This window comes from Poecilia formosa, unplaced genomic scaffold (genome assembly GCF_000485575.1).
Source record: "Poecilia formosa unplaced genomic scaffold, Poecilia_formosa-5.1.2 Scaffold114, whole genome shotgun sequence".
In the NCBI taxonomy this organism is placed as follows: Eukaryota; Metazoa; Chordata; class Actinopteri; order Cyprinodontiformes; family Poeciliidae; genus Poecilia; species Poecilia formosa.
The window spans coordinates 1,436,371-1,451,618 of record NW_006800053.1 but is presented as its reverse complement, the minus strand read 5'-3'; the positions used below and the strand labels follow the sequence as shown (position 1 = coordinate 1,451,618).

The window sequence follows — 15,248 nt, the reverse complement described above, 5'->3', positions numbered from 1 at the left end:
TAAAAAGGAACGGGAATATTTGGACATTTAACCATTTGGGTTTCTATACTGACATGAACTGAGTGAATTAAATCTAACTTAACCTTATTTTTGAGGGATTTTTGATTACTGATATATTTATCAGGATAACTATTATTCTTTCTTAGATTGTGGTTTTTGTAATAAATCATTGTTGCTAAAACTCAACAAAATTTCATATTGAGTGGTTGGCCATTTATTTACTTCTCAAATTAACTGGTGTAACATATTTTACCTGATGCCTGTGACGTATCCCCCTTGAGTTTATTTGTGAGTTCCGCTTTAAATAGAAGCTGAATTTTACACCATTTAACCTTTCTACTAAAAGTCCTGCTCCCTCTTACTTTGGGGTGCGAGTTGCAAAGTTACACAGTCAAAAATTAACAGCATTTTTTTTTCTTTTGGGGTCACTTAGCCTGTCATAAGAGCAAAGAAAAGGGGTTTCATTTTTCAAAATCATATTTTCACCGTGTTATTCATTCATCTATAAATTTAGCTAAATTCTTAGCTAGCTAAATGTTTAGCTAGCTAACTAAATATTTACTTTGAAACTGTATAATTTATAAATAAGTAACCAGGTGAAAATTTTACTTTGAAAAATGAATCCTCATTACTTTCTCTTATTTTGACGCTTCTCTTACTTTGCAGACGGCATCCCATATCTCAGTCTGAATGAAACACTGACATATCTCAATAGTCCTGTTAAATAGCTTCTTCAACAAGTTGCTGATGCAGCACTTGATTGTTTTCATATTGTCTCCTTCAGAGCCAATATGAAAACAATCTCTCTGACACCAAACATGTGGAAAAATGTATGTGATAACTTAAGAGAACAGCCAGTCAAACACGCTTCCTGGGGGAATTAAAATAGACATTCCTGCTTCTAGTTTTGCTTTAAATTTGTTCTCCTGACGTGCATTTACAGCACAGCACTAAATTATTAAGAATGCTCCTTTAATCCCAAGGCCCACACAGACTGAAGCTGCAGATTACTGTGATTATTGATGTTGCCTTAGGCTCCTGCAGAAATATTAAGGAGGTGCTTCCTGATAATACCACATCACAGGGGGGAAAGCATATACTTTCTCAAAATAGCGTACAGCGGAACACTGCAATCTTTATTTCCAGCTAAGAGAGTTTTATCGTACAACTTTGGTGACAACAGCAGCACTTTGAATTACAGGGTTATTGATTTTAACCTTTTGAAACGATTTTCTATTACAGATTTTCAATTTTGCCAGGTTCTTAATTCAGAGGTCTCCCAGAAAGTGTGTGTAAATGTAGATTGCTGTGCACTGTACACTAAAAAAAACCAGAAGAAATGGTTGGATTGGACATAATTTGGAACACATGCACATGTCATGTAGAGAGTCACCGCAGGGTAGAAGTGGTGGCGTCACAAAAATTGTTGTAGGCTATTGCCCAAGCGTCAGACAAAACAATGAGAAAGAGTCCTGAGAAAAAAACACTGAAGTCACCAAGTAAACCTGTTAGTCAGACTTTAGAAGGAATTTAGTACAACTGTGGTTTGGGTTTGCATGAGGCTGAGGTGTTGTGTTGACAAGCTGCTCCACATGTAGGAAGGCGTGGGTGATATGGGCTTAAAATTTTATCTACTGTTGCGATAATAATTAAAAATGACAATAAGTTCTATTTATTACATCTTTTTTTTTAGGTGACTGCATGGCGACGTCTGTGGGTCAAAGCAATCACAGCCCCACAAACACAAACAGTGCTTTGGAAAAACTTTCTCATTTGTAATCTACTTCTTTACAACACCAATGTCTCAATGTCAAATTTATTTATAAAGCACTTTCAAAAACAGGCGAAGACTGCACCAAAGTGCTGTACAACACAATAACACAATAGAATAAATTGATGAAAAGAGAGAAAAAAATAATAGTGGTAATAATAATAATAAAAAAGAAACGAATAAAACTTCACAACAGAAGAAGCTTGATGTGCATCACTACACTGCGCACAGTAACTGTATTTTCACTGTTATCCGTATTCCTTTGATGCTTTCGTTGAACAAACAGCGGAAAAAATAATAAGACTATCAATCCTGACAATACAAACAGTTTCGGGGAGTTGTAAGCATCGTTAATTGGAATGGATTGTGACAACGATAAATCTAAATTTCAATCACGATAAGAAATTTGTCACTATAAATGATAAATACAGCCATACTACACAACACTGTTTATCTGTAAATAAATTTCATATATAATGTAGCAAAAATGCAGTGCTTTTAGTACCAAAACAGCCACAAGAAGAGATTAACCAATTGTCTGACCAAAGTCATAAATATACTTGACGATGCATGACATCCACTTCATGCATTGTACAATTACTACTTATTCACAATAAACTTTTTTTTTTAAAAACTAGACAAATGAAAGTACTAATTACAAGTTGGCGCATTCCATCATATTTTTATTAGCTCTAGGCTTCATGTAGAACAGAAGGACTGACGGGATCTTCCTCGAGTGTTTGACAAGGGTGGCTGTTTGTCAGCCATCTTGGATTCAGGGGAAATGTACCTGAGGTTACAATGACCTGACATTTAGAAGAAAATGTCTTTTGAATAGCTGTCCACTACAGCTAATGCGAAGACTAATATGAAACGGGATGAAAAAGTGACATACCCTGTCAAGACGCAGAAGGATACTGTAACCTCGGCCCTATTGATCTCAATGTAAATTAGCTTTTGACAGTGAGATCGGCTCATTAGTGATGCAGTTCAAAAACAGGAGAGGACTTTATGTCTTTGACTTCCTCTTTAAGAAATTTCTTCATTGACGTCGCCAGGAATTCCAGTTTACGAAATTCCCCTGCACAGTTATTGTTGCCACCACATTTTATACACACGGAGCGTGTATTTGCTCGATGTTTTCATAGCTGACATATTTATGTGACGCCGCAGGTGGCGGGCAGGAGGCCCTCGCACAAACGCTATCTGTTATGTGAGAGATCGAAATCTCTCTGTTCAGCTACAGTTGCTTTTCCTCCACTGTTTACATTTTCTTCTGGAATCATCAAAAACAGTCTGCAAACCTGTAAAGTGAGTCATCATCATCTGGAGAACTTGTTACCCCTTTGTTGCCTTTGTCCTCATGAAAATCACAGCTGCCACAGTGATGTACGATTGAAATATTTACTGTGGGGGATTCGAGCGTCAGGCGGCAGCCGATCCTCTGGCCGCTCAGGGCAAAGAATCAGAGAACTTGTTCTTAACATTAAGCCATAAAATAATAATAATAATAATAATAATAAAAACGCACTGCTTTGCGACAGAACTGCCTGTTTCTGTGATAGCCATAACAATTAGACACTCTAATTTGAGAGGCACGACATTTAGAGTGATTTAGCATTCTTATGTAATTTGTATGCAGATGTTAAGATACGGGTTTACAGTGAAATACAACACGGAAAATGAAGACAAACCGTTAATAACACTGCGAGTTTATCAGCTGATGATTATTATATCCAGCTTTGATTCCCAGGCAGGGGGTTTCTGTGCCAAACAGCAATCTTCTGGGTGGGCCATTATGGCGAAGAGACTGTAAAAATGGTTAGCATATGTGCAAAAATATTCACACCCTTTGAACTTTTTCACATTTTTGGCCGGTTACCTAAAAGCATAGCAGGGAATAATTGGAGAAAAGGCTTTCTTTCTTTTTTTTTTTTTTTTTTTACTAGAAAAAAAAGATAACATTAGAGGTGCCTCTACTTTCAGTAAGGTAAAACATTGTAGAAGCAGTGAGAGCTGTAACTGTGACAGGTTTCCGTAGCGACTGAAATTGTTACCCAGTCCTTTGTTGGAAAATAGCACAGTCTCTGTTAAATTGGACAGAAAGGGGTTTTGACAAAAGTGCAACTGGATTTAAATCTGGACTTTGAATAGGACATTTCAACACAGTAATGTACTTTTAACAATGGCAGTGGAGGATGTACTCTTTTGTTTATGCAGCTTTTATTTTGATCTCCCTGCACAAAAGCAAAACTCCTAACCTGGAGTTTGTGAAAAATGCGATAAAATAAGAACTTATTCATATTTTTCTCAAAGTGTTGGATTTAATTGCACTACTTACACACATAACTGCATCAGGCATGTTTGTGAAATGACAAGTCTATGAGTCTGGTTTTTTTGTACTATTCATCACAGGCGCCGTAGAAAATCTCCTTTTATGAACTCACCTTGTTTGAAGCTGAATCATAATGACTAGATATTGCCAAAGCAAAGAGAAATTTTCTGGTACACCTAAAAAAAAAAAATCAATTAGAGGGTTATTGTTCTAACCTTTGTTCATAAGTTTGTGAGCCGTGGTCTTGCAGACAGCTGGGGGGTAGAAGAGAAGGCCGTTCAGAAAAACGGTTAAGAGCCACTGATATAAAATCCGTACAGAAACTGTAAGTTCTCAAAATTAATATATTTTTTTTTTATGAGGAATACAGTTTTATATTTTCTTTTAGATTTTTATGGTTGTTCAAGAACAAAATGTCAAGCCAAGCTTGTAAAGAAGGGTGTAACTTTATAGCTACACAAGCTAAGCTTATGTTTTCATGATAAATTCTTGGACATTAGAGCATTTTGGGAATCCTGGGATCTGTCTAATTACGGAAAGTGATTTTAGATCACCGACTTTAGGTAGATTTTACATTTGAAAACAGAATTTATAGCAATGCGGTGAAGTTGTTGAATGACAGATTGAGGGAAAAGTTACCCTACAGTGGAAGTCTGGGTTGTTGAACCTTGCAAAAGTCTTTATTCCTCTGAGACGTTTTAAGCTACAAACACAAACAAAATGTATTTTATGTATGCATTAGTGTTTGCAGCTGTAATTGCAGCTAAAAGGGAGGGAGTCTTTTCTTTGAACATCTAGAGACTGAGGCTTTTGCCAATTTTCTTAAAATTTGTTCAAGCTTGCTCAAGATGGGATGAAGAACCTTGCTAATTCTTGCAAATAATTTGCAATTAGATGTACATTTTGACTTTGACTGGGTTACATAAGACGGATATTTGATCTAAGCTGTGTCAGCCACAGCCATAGAAGGTCTGAAGTCTTTTACTGCATTCAAACGGTTTTATTCACCGCTGTTTTATCTCCATCCATCATCACTTTAACTCTGACCTAGCATCATGAAAACCGTCCTTCGTGCTACACATCACTTCATACAGAGCTTCTGGACTCTCTGCTATTGATAAACAATTATTTCCTGGAGGCGTGGACTCTGAAGTTTTAAATTTTACCCAGTTGCTTACATATATAATTAGCTTACCGGAAGTTGACTATGGTGTAGACAACCATCCTCTACTGTAAAGAGAGAAGTGCCGAGTTCATCGACGCAACTGTTAGCATTAACTCAATATTTGGACACAGACTGAATGGCTTCCTTCACTTCCTCTGCTGCCACTGCTAAAACTACAGACAGACTACAATTCCAGTGCAGAAAATCCTCATCATCGTTCACAACTTCTCCTCCTGTTCGCTGATTGGCCCAGTCGAAACTTTATGGGAGAGAATCCAAGTCAATGGAAGGAATCCCAGACTGCGCACTGAAGGGAGATGAGAATTGAGCGGAATTGCATTGGACAGCAGCAGCCAGGCTAGACTGCATGTTTGTTTATCATATCAATAAAGTTATAATGAAAAACAACAGTTATTAGTTATGACTCAAATGCAGTGAATATGTTTGAGCTACATATGAGCTTTAAAAACTATTGTAATACAAAATCTGTGCTTCAACAAGGTGCTAAAGAAACCTCTGAATAGCAAGTGCAAAGGCACTTAATGGTTTTTGATCAACTCTCATAACACAGTATCACCCACATACGGTGTTATGCAAGCACTTTAACAGTGTTACAGTTTGTTCAGAGCGCGCTCCCGGTGAATGCAGTTTCTGCATGTGTTCTTCTGTTCATCCTGATCACTAAAACCAACTAAAATATGTCACTCCAATCTCACCGAGACGAGACACGAACCCTGTTTGATTTGGCAAACGTCATCTGATCCCGACATGAGTGACTGAATGGGATCAGATGCTGATCCCATTCCTGGATAAAAACCAACCAAGCTGCTATTGAGTCCTTCTCATTCTCCGGAAGAAGTGATGTTTTCCTTCCAGATCACTACTACTTCAAGTCTCTTTCAAAGGCGCCCGAAATAAACAATCTTCATCAGAGTTCATCATCTGCAAACGTTCCCAAACCACGTTCTCTCGTACAGACTCGGTGAACACTCGAATCCAGCAGGCGGAGGGGTGAATGTGTCTCCCCGTACGATGCCTGATAAAATGGCACTTGAACATAAATAGATTGGAGCGGCGTAGCTCTAAGTAGGCTCTCGAAAGCAAATAGACTCACATCCAGAAAAGGCACCTTGCGTGTGTGGATGTCCAATCCCAGCACACAGCTGTTCCACAGCTACATTTTGCTACAGACTCACAAAACTCAACGAAACCTCAGTTTATATCCTGCTCCGTTCCAAATGAAGTGTATGCTCCGTGCTAACAATGTACTTAAAGGGTTTTATTGTAATACTTTGTGACAGGCCAACACAACGTAGAGTAGATGGCAAATTGTTCACGATTTTCCAAATCCTTTCCAAATAAAAATCTGAGAAATGTAGCATAGACGTGTATTGGGCTCCTTTTACTCATAAACTCCATAACAAAATCCAGTGTAACCAACTGGCTTCAGAAAAAGCACCTCATTAGCAACCAGAGTCGACCTCAGCCAGGGATTAAATTGTGGCAAAATGATCAACGGTAGCTCTGTTTCCATTAAAAAATATGCGCAAAACTTTGTTGGTATTCTGCTAATGTTGAAACCCTCCCCTCCAATTTTGCAATTATGGTGTTTCCATTATAAGTAACAAACACAATTAAAATCATATGTGAATAAGTTTGTTGCCGCGCCATGATCCTCCTTCCACTTCCTGTTGTCTTCTTTGTTGTTTCCGCCAGTAGTAAAAAAAAAAAGTATTTTAAAATTGCGAAGTACGCTGCTTTCAATTACTTAGTAGGTGGTGAGAAACTGCTGATTTGCAAGACAAGATCAATCTCTTAATTTTTTCTGCTCGTTAAAAACTCCACATCCATTATCAGTGCTAAGAGACACTGGGATCTGCTGTAGGTGAATCACCTAACTCCTCTGAATTTTGAGGCATCGTTCCAGTAGATATCTCTTTGTTGAGGCGTCCCCACTGTGGATTCATTCAGCATTCCACTCACAAAAAGCACTAAAAGATCCCTGTTGCGTTTTTCCTCACACTTCCCTTAAGTGGAGATAACATCTGGGATAAGAAGCCAGGAAAACACTGAGAGGAGGCGGGAGGGGCGAGTTCTTCAAAGCTGGTAAAGAGCATGTTGGATCAGCTTTGGGGAGGGAGGTGAGAGAGATAAGCCCATGACAGCTGCCAAACACCTCTGTGGTCGGTGTGTGTGTTCACGTGTGTGTGTGTCTGGGCTCCCAATGTAGAGAAAGGGTTTCTGAATCCCAACCACCTGCCAGCCCTGGTCTCCAATGGCAGGTGTTAGCCCATTTTTACGTGATTCAGCTCGCTGATAAGTACGCAGCATATGTGACGTCCCTATCGCCCGCATCTCTTTGTAATGCCAGTAAGGCCGACGCACCGATGGAGAGATTACCGAAATGTGAGGTATTATGAGGGAGGGTGGAGGGCTTTTCTTAAGAATGTTTTTGTGAAGAAGTCAAATGAAAAAAGCTTACACGTAAAACTAAACCGAGACGTAAAAGGATTCTAGAAGGAGCTGTAGCTTGAAAACTGCAAAATGCTGCTCTTTACTTTGTAAGTCGACACAGTGTGATGGCATCAAGTATACCAAAAGTCTAAAGCGAGGATGAGCGTTTCCCAAAACAAATTGAAATTCCAAAAATAAATTTGCTTAATTAGAACACATCAATTTTGAAAAAACCTCACTTTCCGATTAAAGGTTTTAGGCGCTAGGATGACGTGGTTCATCGAATTAGATGCATTTCACAAAGCTGTAACTTTTTTCTGCTTCACATGAGGATGTTACTACTGGCAGAAACTACAAAGAGCACGACAGGAAGTAGCAGGAGGATGATGGTTTGTTTTTGTTTTTTTACAACAGTGTGCAACTGGTTCCACCTGAGCTCTCACAGCATCACAGAGTTTATAAAAAGCAATATACCTGGGTCTGTTCTGCTAACATTTACTAGTTTTGAATTATGGCTAGTTTTGAATTTTATTTTGAAAACATTTTAGACTACGGTAGATTGACCAAAAAACAGTCAGGTGTGAATATTCTGAGATTTTTTTTGTGGAGGCATTATGTATTTTTAACAAATTTCTCAATATCACTAATATTGCTAGGTTAAAGGTAAATTTTTTTTGTACAAAATCAATTGAGTGTAGAGATTTCATGAAGCAATTGTGTGTTATTCCACATACAGACATGGTGATGTGAGAATATTTAGCGAATTTTAGGATTAAATTTGAATTTCTAATGATTTTGGTTGGTTTTAACTGGGTGGCCAAGTCACTGCTGACAGTTTCAATGCTCAAAATAAAAGATTTACCTAGAATATGTCATGTGTAGTTCATAGACATTTTGAAAAATCAACAGTTTTAATGCTACATTGAGTCAAATTTTTTCGCTCATGGCAGAGGATGGAGAGTCTTTGTGCCACAAATGTTAGGGGATTGAGTTTTTTTGCCATCTCCTTTGTTTTTGCCCAGCGTGCCACTGCAACCTGCACGCCCGCCGGTGCCGCTTCAACATGGAGCTGTACAAGCTGTCCGGCCGCAGGAGTGGCGGCGTCTGCCTCAACTGCCGTCACAACACAGCGGGGCGCCACTGTCACTACTGCAAGGAGGGCTACTACAGGGACATGACCAAGTCCATCTCTCACCGCAGAGCCTGCAAAGGTAACAGATGCTTTGCACAACACAGCCAAAAGGAAGACACAGAGTCGAAAGATAGGATCAGAAAAAAGATACAGACACAAATCGTAAAACAGACAGTCGTCAGCGTAGCAGTGTCTGTTCCAGACCATACGACCCAGAAAAGATGCATATTGAGGCTGAATGGAAGATGATGTTTTACCCTTGTTGTTTCTTTCACATGATCAACAAAGTTTGACTCAAAAAGCTTAAAAAAAAGAAACCTTTAATGTTAAAATGAAAACCGATTTATAGGAGCTACTTCTCAGAGTGACGCTGGTAAAAACATTGCTAAAGGATGAATAGAGGAGCCATGTTGTGATCACTTCGTGAAGGCAGACCTTCAGAAAGAGCAGGAGTTTCTTAAAAAGATAGAGTCCCAATTTCAAGGTGTAAGTTATAAAGTCAAAATTTCTTTTAAGCCATATTTGATATATGCAGCATGTTTTATAACAACTGAAGGTGCCATAGTAATTTGATTGAGCTATAAAATGACACTCTGTGACTGGAAAACACATACTACTGCTCATTCAAAGTAACAAACCTAATTAATCAAAGGACCAGCCAGTTGGTGCTAGAAGTCTCACAACAAAATGGAGATTGCCTGAGTGTGGTATATGAGTGTAGCCTATGTATCCATGACTACCAGTGCAGCATGAAGACAAAAAACACTCCAAGCAAATCAGAGAAAAGGTTATTGAAAAGTACAAGTCAGGAGATGGATACAAAATAATTTCTAAGGCACTGAACATCCCATGGAGTTCAGTTCAATCCGTCATCAAGAAATAGAAGGAATATGGCCTTGGGTTTAAATCTACCTGGATCAGGCCGTCCTCACAACCCGAGAGACTATACAAGATGGAGAGGTCACCAGGTTGCCATGACTACGCTGAAGAGACAGCCAGACATCCAGCCACATCTGTGTTTCTCAAATCCTCAGGGTCCCCAGGGACCACTGCCCTGCATGTTTTAGTTGTTTCCCCTTCGTCCACACACCTGACTTGAATAAGCGGATGATTAACAGGTTTCTGCAGCACTTGATGGCATGCAGGGGAGGTCATGCAGCTATTTGAATCAGCCGAAACACATGTAAAACACACAGGGTAGCGTTTTACATGCCCTGCAAGGGAATAGAGAAACACTGAGCTGAACTGGTTAGAAGTTGACATGGTGGATGTTCTGAGATGGCCCAGTCAAAGCACAGACCCGACAGAGACGTTGTGGCAAGACTTGGAAAGAGCTGTTCACAGCCAATCGCTAAATTGGAAAATTTAGCGGAAATTTGCGGCATATAGATGTGCGACCCCGACTGCTGAATGTGTATGCAATCATCTGTCTTAATTTTATTAATTGTTATTTTGTGTAATTCAGTTTAATCTTTTCCTTTTTCAATCATGTTGATCATGATTGATTTGAAAAAGCAATGAAAGGGTAAAACATCCAAGGTAGTGAATATTTTTATATGGGTTAATATATATATATTTGTGGAAAATATTAAGTTTGACGGGCAAGCTGATACTTTATAAAAAAAAGAGAGAGAAGAACAAACTGCTGACACTGTTCAGGTAATAATCAAATTCCTTTGGAAAAAGCGGATTAAGGCGATCTTCAGCAACTGGCCTGTGCAATTCCAAAATTTACTACTTGGGGTCCTCCATGAACGCCTCACAAGACAAGCATAGCAAACAGGTAATCGGCATTCTCCTCTGTTCACTCGGTGAGTACACATACACGTGTACAGGGAAAGAAAAGAAAAAAGACACACACACACACACACGCGCGCACACATACACACGGACGCACAGATGTGAGCGCACTCGCTCGGTTTGAGGCCAGGCTGGCAGGAATTAAAATGGGGGAGACAAAAGCTGAGCTCCTTCTGTGTGGAAGGACCGCTGGGAGTAAAGACGGACCCTGTGCAAACACACTGCTGCCACTCTGGCTGGAATCTTACCAGTAGAATATCTTAGCAGTGCGCTAACTGCTTGTGCATGTGTCTGCATGAGCTGAAAACAAAGATAAAATACAGTTTTCACATGGATTAGCGACCATAGCTAAAATCTGCTAATGCTTCAGACTCCCTCTAAAAACACTTATAGCTGTTTATTTCAAACAAAAAATATACTTTAATATGCAGTATGATGCACAGTGGAAGCCATGTTGGTGCTATGGCATAAGCTAATAGCTACACTCTTCCTTATTATTGCACTTGGGAGTATAGCCAATCAGCATCAAGGAAAATAGATGGAGCTTCTTGACTGGACGTTTTGCAAACGCCAGCCAATAGCAAGTCAATTAGCATTGCGGCTAGCTACATTAGCTTCCCATGCTGCGATTTCTTTCAAATATTTTAGATGTGCGTGACGAAAAAATGTGCAAATTGGCGGATTTTCCACAAAATAATTCAGTCATGTTCCACCGAAGTATTAATTACCTTGAACTTCTTTAAATTTCATCATGTTGCAATAAACTGTCATGTATTTTTTAGCAATTTATGTTTATCGTGATCGTTCATCAGCCCAAATTAAAGAGAATCTGTGGCGAGACAGACTGAGTCCATTCAGACTGAGTTTCAGCTGTTTTGCAAAGTAGATTGGGAAAAAATATTTATTGTACAAATGATTGAATCAGGTGGGCTGAATGCAAATTCTTACCCCACTTTTCAAGTTGATTTTTATTTTTATTGAAAAAAGGTAGTGGTTGATTCAACTTGCATAAGCTGCTTTACTTGATAAGTAATTAAATTACGTTAATCAGATTTAATTAAGTTTGTTGTTTAAATTCACAATATAATTGATTTGGATAAACTTAATTCAATTGCTTGTTATTTAAGTCGGATTTACCATTCTCTTTTTTCACTGTTGAAAACATTTCATCCATTTAATTGTTTTGAACTGGTCTGTCACATAAAATCTCAATAAAATACACTGAGGTTGTCATGGAACAAATTGTAAGAAATGGAAAACTCACTGTTCCAAGCCACAACACACTGAAAAAAATTGTTCTTTGAACAAACTGTAAAAAGCTAATTGTATTAGTTTCACTCGAACTATAATTCTGATTTCAAATTATTGAAATCAGAATTAAAGCTCGAGTAAAACTAATACAATTAGCAATAAAATGTTTGAGTCATTCTTTTAAGTCTGTTCAAAGAAACAAGTTTTCAGTGCATATTCTCAGTTAAACTAGTTAACTGGGGTTGATTTATGGATAAGATGAGCAAAAATAATGATGATAAACACATCCCTTAAGCAATAAGTTACCATAATGAAATACATCTTCAGTCTTATAGTGTACCACATAAAATTGAGCAAAAATAGCTGCTTTATTCACATCCAAGTTTGACACATTCAGTTGCGCTAACTGTCAAGTTGCGCTAACTGTCAAGCTAAATTAGACTGTTGATGTCTGTCCTCTGGCGCCCCCTATCGTCTGTTGGGTGGAACAGCAGCATTGATTCCAGCTGCACGCCACAATAGTTAGCCTTTTTTTCTGCCCACTAAGCGGTGTTCATATCTTCTTACATCACTTAGAGTTCATAGAAGAACTTGGTGTTCGGTTGAGGTGTAGTTGTAGTGAACACAAGCTTGACAGATAGTCTGCACTTAGAGTAACACATGACAGCCTGACTTCCAGCCTAAACATTTCCCTAAGTTATACTTGGGAGTGGCTCCATTTGGAGGAGTTGGAGCTAAAAGCAGGTTAGCTTAACACAAGGTTCCCCCTTTTGCTTGATGATACGGCGATACCCATACATCTCTGCGAAACCTTTTCCCAAACAGCTGGAACGGTAACCCGAACACGTCTAAGCCCCCTCAGCCCACCCGCCCGGACTCTTTGCTCTGGGATCAAATCCAAACAGTCTGATTGCTGCCTTTCTTCTCAGGTGACAAAAACGAGCCGTCGCGACATCAGTTTAAAAACCGCCATATTTATTGTTCGAATCAGCCGCCCGTCTCGCTCTGCTGTTGTTGGACAGGAGATAGAGCGCGGTGCCAACGAAGCCAGGAGGAAACCTGCTTTCCTTCCCCGCCCAACTACCCACTTCCCCCCTCAACACCTCACATCTCTGCAGCCTTAACCTTTGAGTCAAAAAAGAAAAGTGGATCGCATCGAACGGCTCCATGCACTATTTCCCAGATTAACAGCTTCGCTCCTCATCAAGAGCAGTGTAAACATGGCTCTTGGAGAATCACACTGGTTACCTCCCACCACTTTGGTTACCCCCCCTTTTTTTTCCAACCTTTTCCGTCCATAAATTTGGCAGTTAAGCCTCGGGTGAGTCCACAGAGACGAGGGTGGTGCACGGTTCAATGCGCTGCAGTCCCCAAAGCCCTCGGCAACCATTCGGCTCTCCAAGCCGTCCGCCGGAGCTTCAAAATCAAGACGTTTAACATTTTTTTAAAGCGCTTTGGTAGCCAAAAAAAAGGAAAGAATTGCTCAAAAAATCTAAAAGAAATTGTTTTGCATCAAGACTTTTGAAATATATGGGCGACTTCTTGTAAGAAGTGTTTGGAAAAAGGGGTCAACACGTAAAAAAACCCTGTTTTTTGACATATAAAACCTTTGTTAGTGTTGTGGTTTTTCCTGGTGTACTTTTTACATGCCATGATACAGTAAGGGAGTCTAACAAATCTAAACTAAGCAGCTGCTTCCAAGTGGGGTCCAAATGCTACAGAAGTTATACAATAAGACTCATTTTACTAACTCAACCAGCAATTTATCCTTCTTTTTCCTTCAGACAACAGATCACCATTACTGCTACTGTCATTTTAAAGTGTTTTGTTTGATGGGAAATATTTTATTATTTTTACTATGTTATATCGTCATCTTCCTAAAATAATGCCAAAAGTAAATTTTTTTGCGGGGGGGATCACAAACTCTTTCTTTCCTAAAGATGTTTTAGGCAAAAAGGGAAAAAAAGACTTTTGGCAAAAACTTACAAAAAAATGACAACACTTTGGTCATGTGGGTGTTTAAAGTGGTTCTTAAATAAATTTAGTGTAATATGGTAAAAGATGGCTGCACTCTAAAAATTTGCATATTGCATATGTCCTGTAATAATTCAGGTTATATATAAGAATTATTATTATTATTATTATTATTATTATTACATGAGTATTTAATTAGAAGCTGTGAATCATGGAGAATGAGGATCTTATATACCAGGGAGGGAGAGAGAACAATGGCACGAGAAGAGCAAGCGAGGAGTAAACACACTTGGGAACATAAATCTTAAAGAACTGGATACAGATAATAATCTAACACAGTAAAATCTAAACATAAGTAAATAAGCAACTGAGTTTAAATCTAAATATAAAATGAGTGACAGACAGAGAAAACAAAGAAGGTGAAATAAGCAAGAAAGTGTTTAAAAGGCAAACAATGGAGAAACTCCAACATTTAATAAACATAAACTTTTCACACCCATTTTGTTTTTTGTTTTTTTTATATGTTTTTATAATAAACTAACAAAACATAGTTGATGATTATGAAAGAAAATGATAAATGATTGTTGGTTTTTCCAAAGGAAAATCTGACAAATATGGCGTCCATTTGTGTCCAGGCCCCTTTACTCTGTTACCCCTGAACAATTTATGTAATTTTCCTTTGGGATCAATAACTTACTTTTGAATTTGAATTTAAACAAATCCCAGCATGCAGTATAATGTCAGTGTAAATGGGCTGGATGCCAAGTTGAAACAAAGTATGAAATGAGGCATGGTGACGGCAGCATCATGCTTTGGCAGAGACAGGAATGCTGCTCAGGCTCCATGGGAAGACAAATGAACAGCAGAAGACTTGAGAGTGAGACTGAGGTGGAGCGTATTCAAAATGTTCGTACGTTATAATGGCCCAGTCAAAGTCCAAGATCAAATCCACTTCAGTGTCTGTGGCAAGACTTGAAACTCTCCGTCCAATCTGACCATTAGCTGAGAAGAACGGCGTAAAAGTTTAGTGTTTATCAAACAGAAAAGACGGAGGAAATGTGAAAACATTTTTTTGTTTTCACTTCATAACATTTATATATATGTCTATACATATATTTTAGCTCTTCAAAAAAGAACGTTGTACTCAGTTTGTATTTAGTCCATCGTAAAAAAAGGCGAGACTTTCAGTAAAAACAGATCATTAAAATGATTGCCTGCTTGTAAAAGCCTAAACCACACCTAATTACTTTAGATTTTACTTCCAAGGAGCCAGAAACTCTTGCATTCTGCTAAAAATGATTCTCATCTATCGTCCTGCGAGGCCGTTTCTGAATCTCCGTGTTGACTTTGGCTCCTTTTTCAGTCA

At 38.7% G+C, this 15,248-nt stretch overlaps 1 protein-coding gene across 3 annotated transcripts in view; it reads left to right on the top strand.

Annotated features, from left to right (window-relative positions):
* Positions 1-15,248, top strand: part of ntn1b (netrin 1b) — a 61,904-nt gene that overhangs the window by 25,476 nt on the left and 21,180 nt on the right. For all 3 annotated transcript variants that reach the window (XM_007560309.2, XM_016675491.1, XM_007560308.2), the window contains exon 3: positions 8,748-8,936. In XM_007560309.2, coding sequence (XP_007560371.1) covers positions 8,748-8,936 — 189 coding nt within the window. The remainder of the gene's footprint in view (positions 1-8,747; positions 8,937-15,248) is intronic.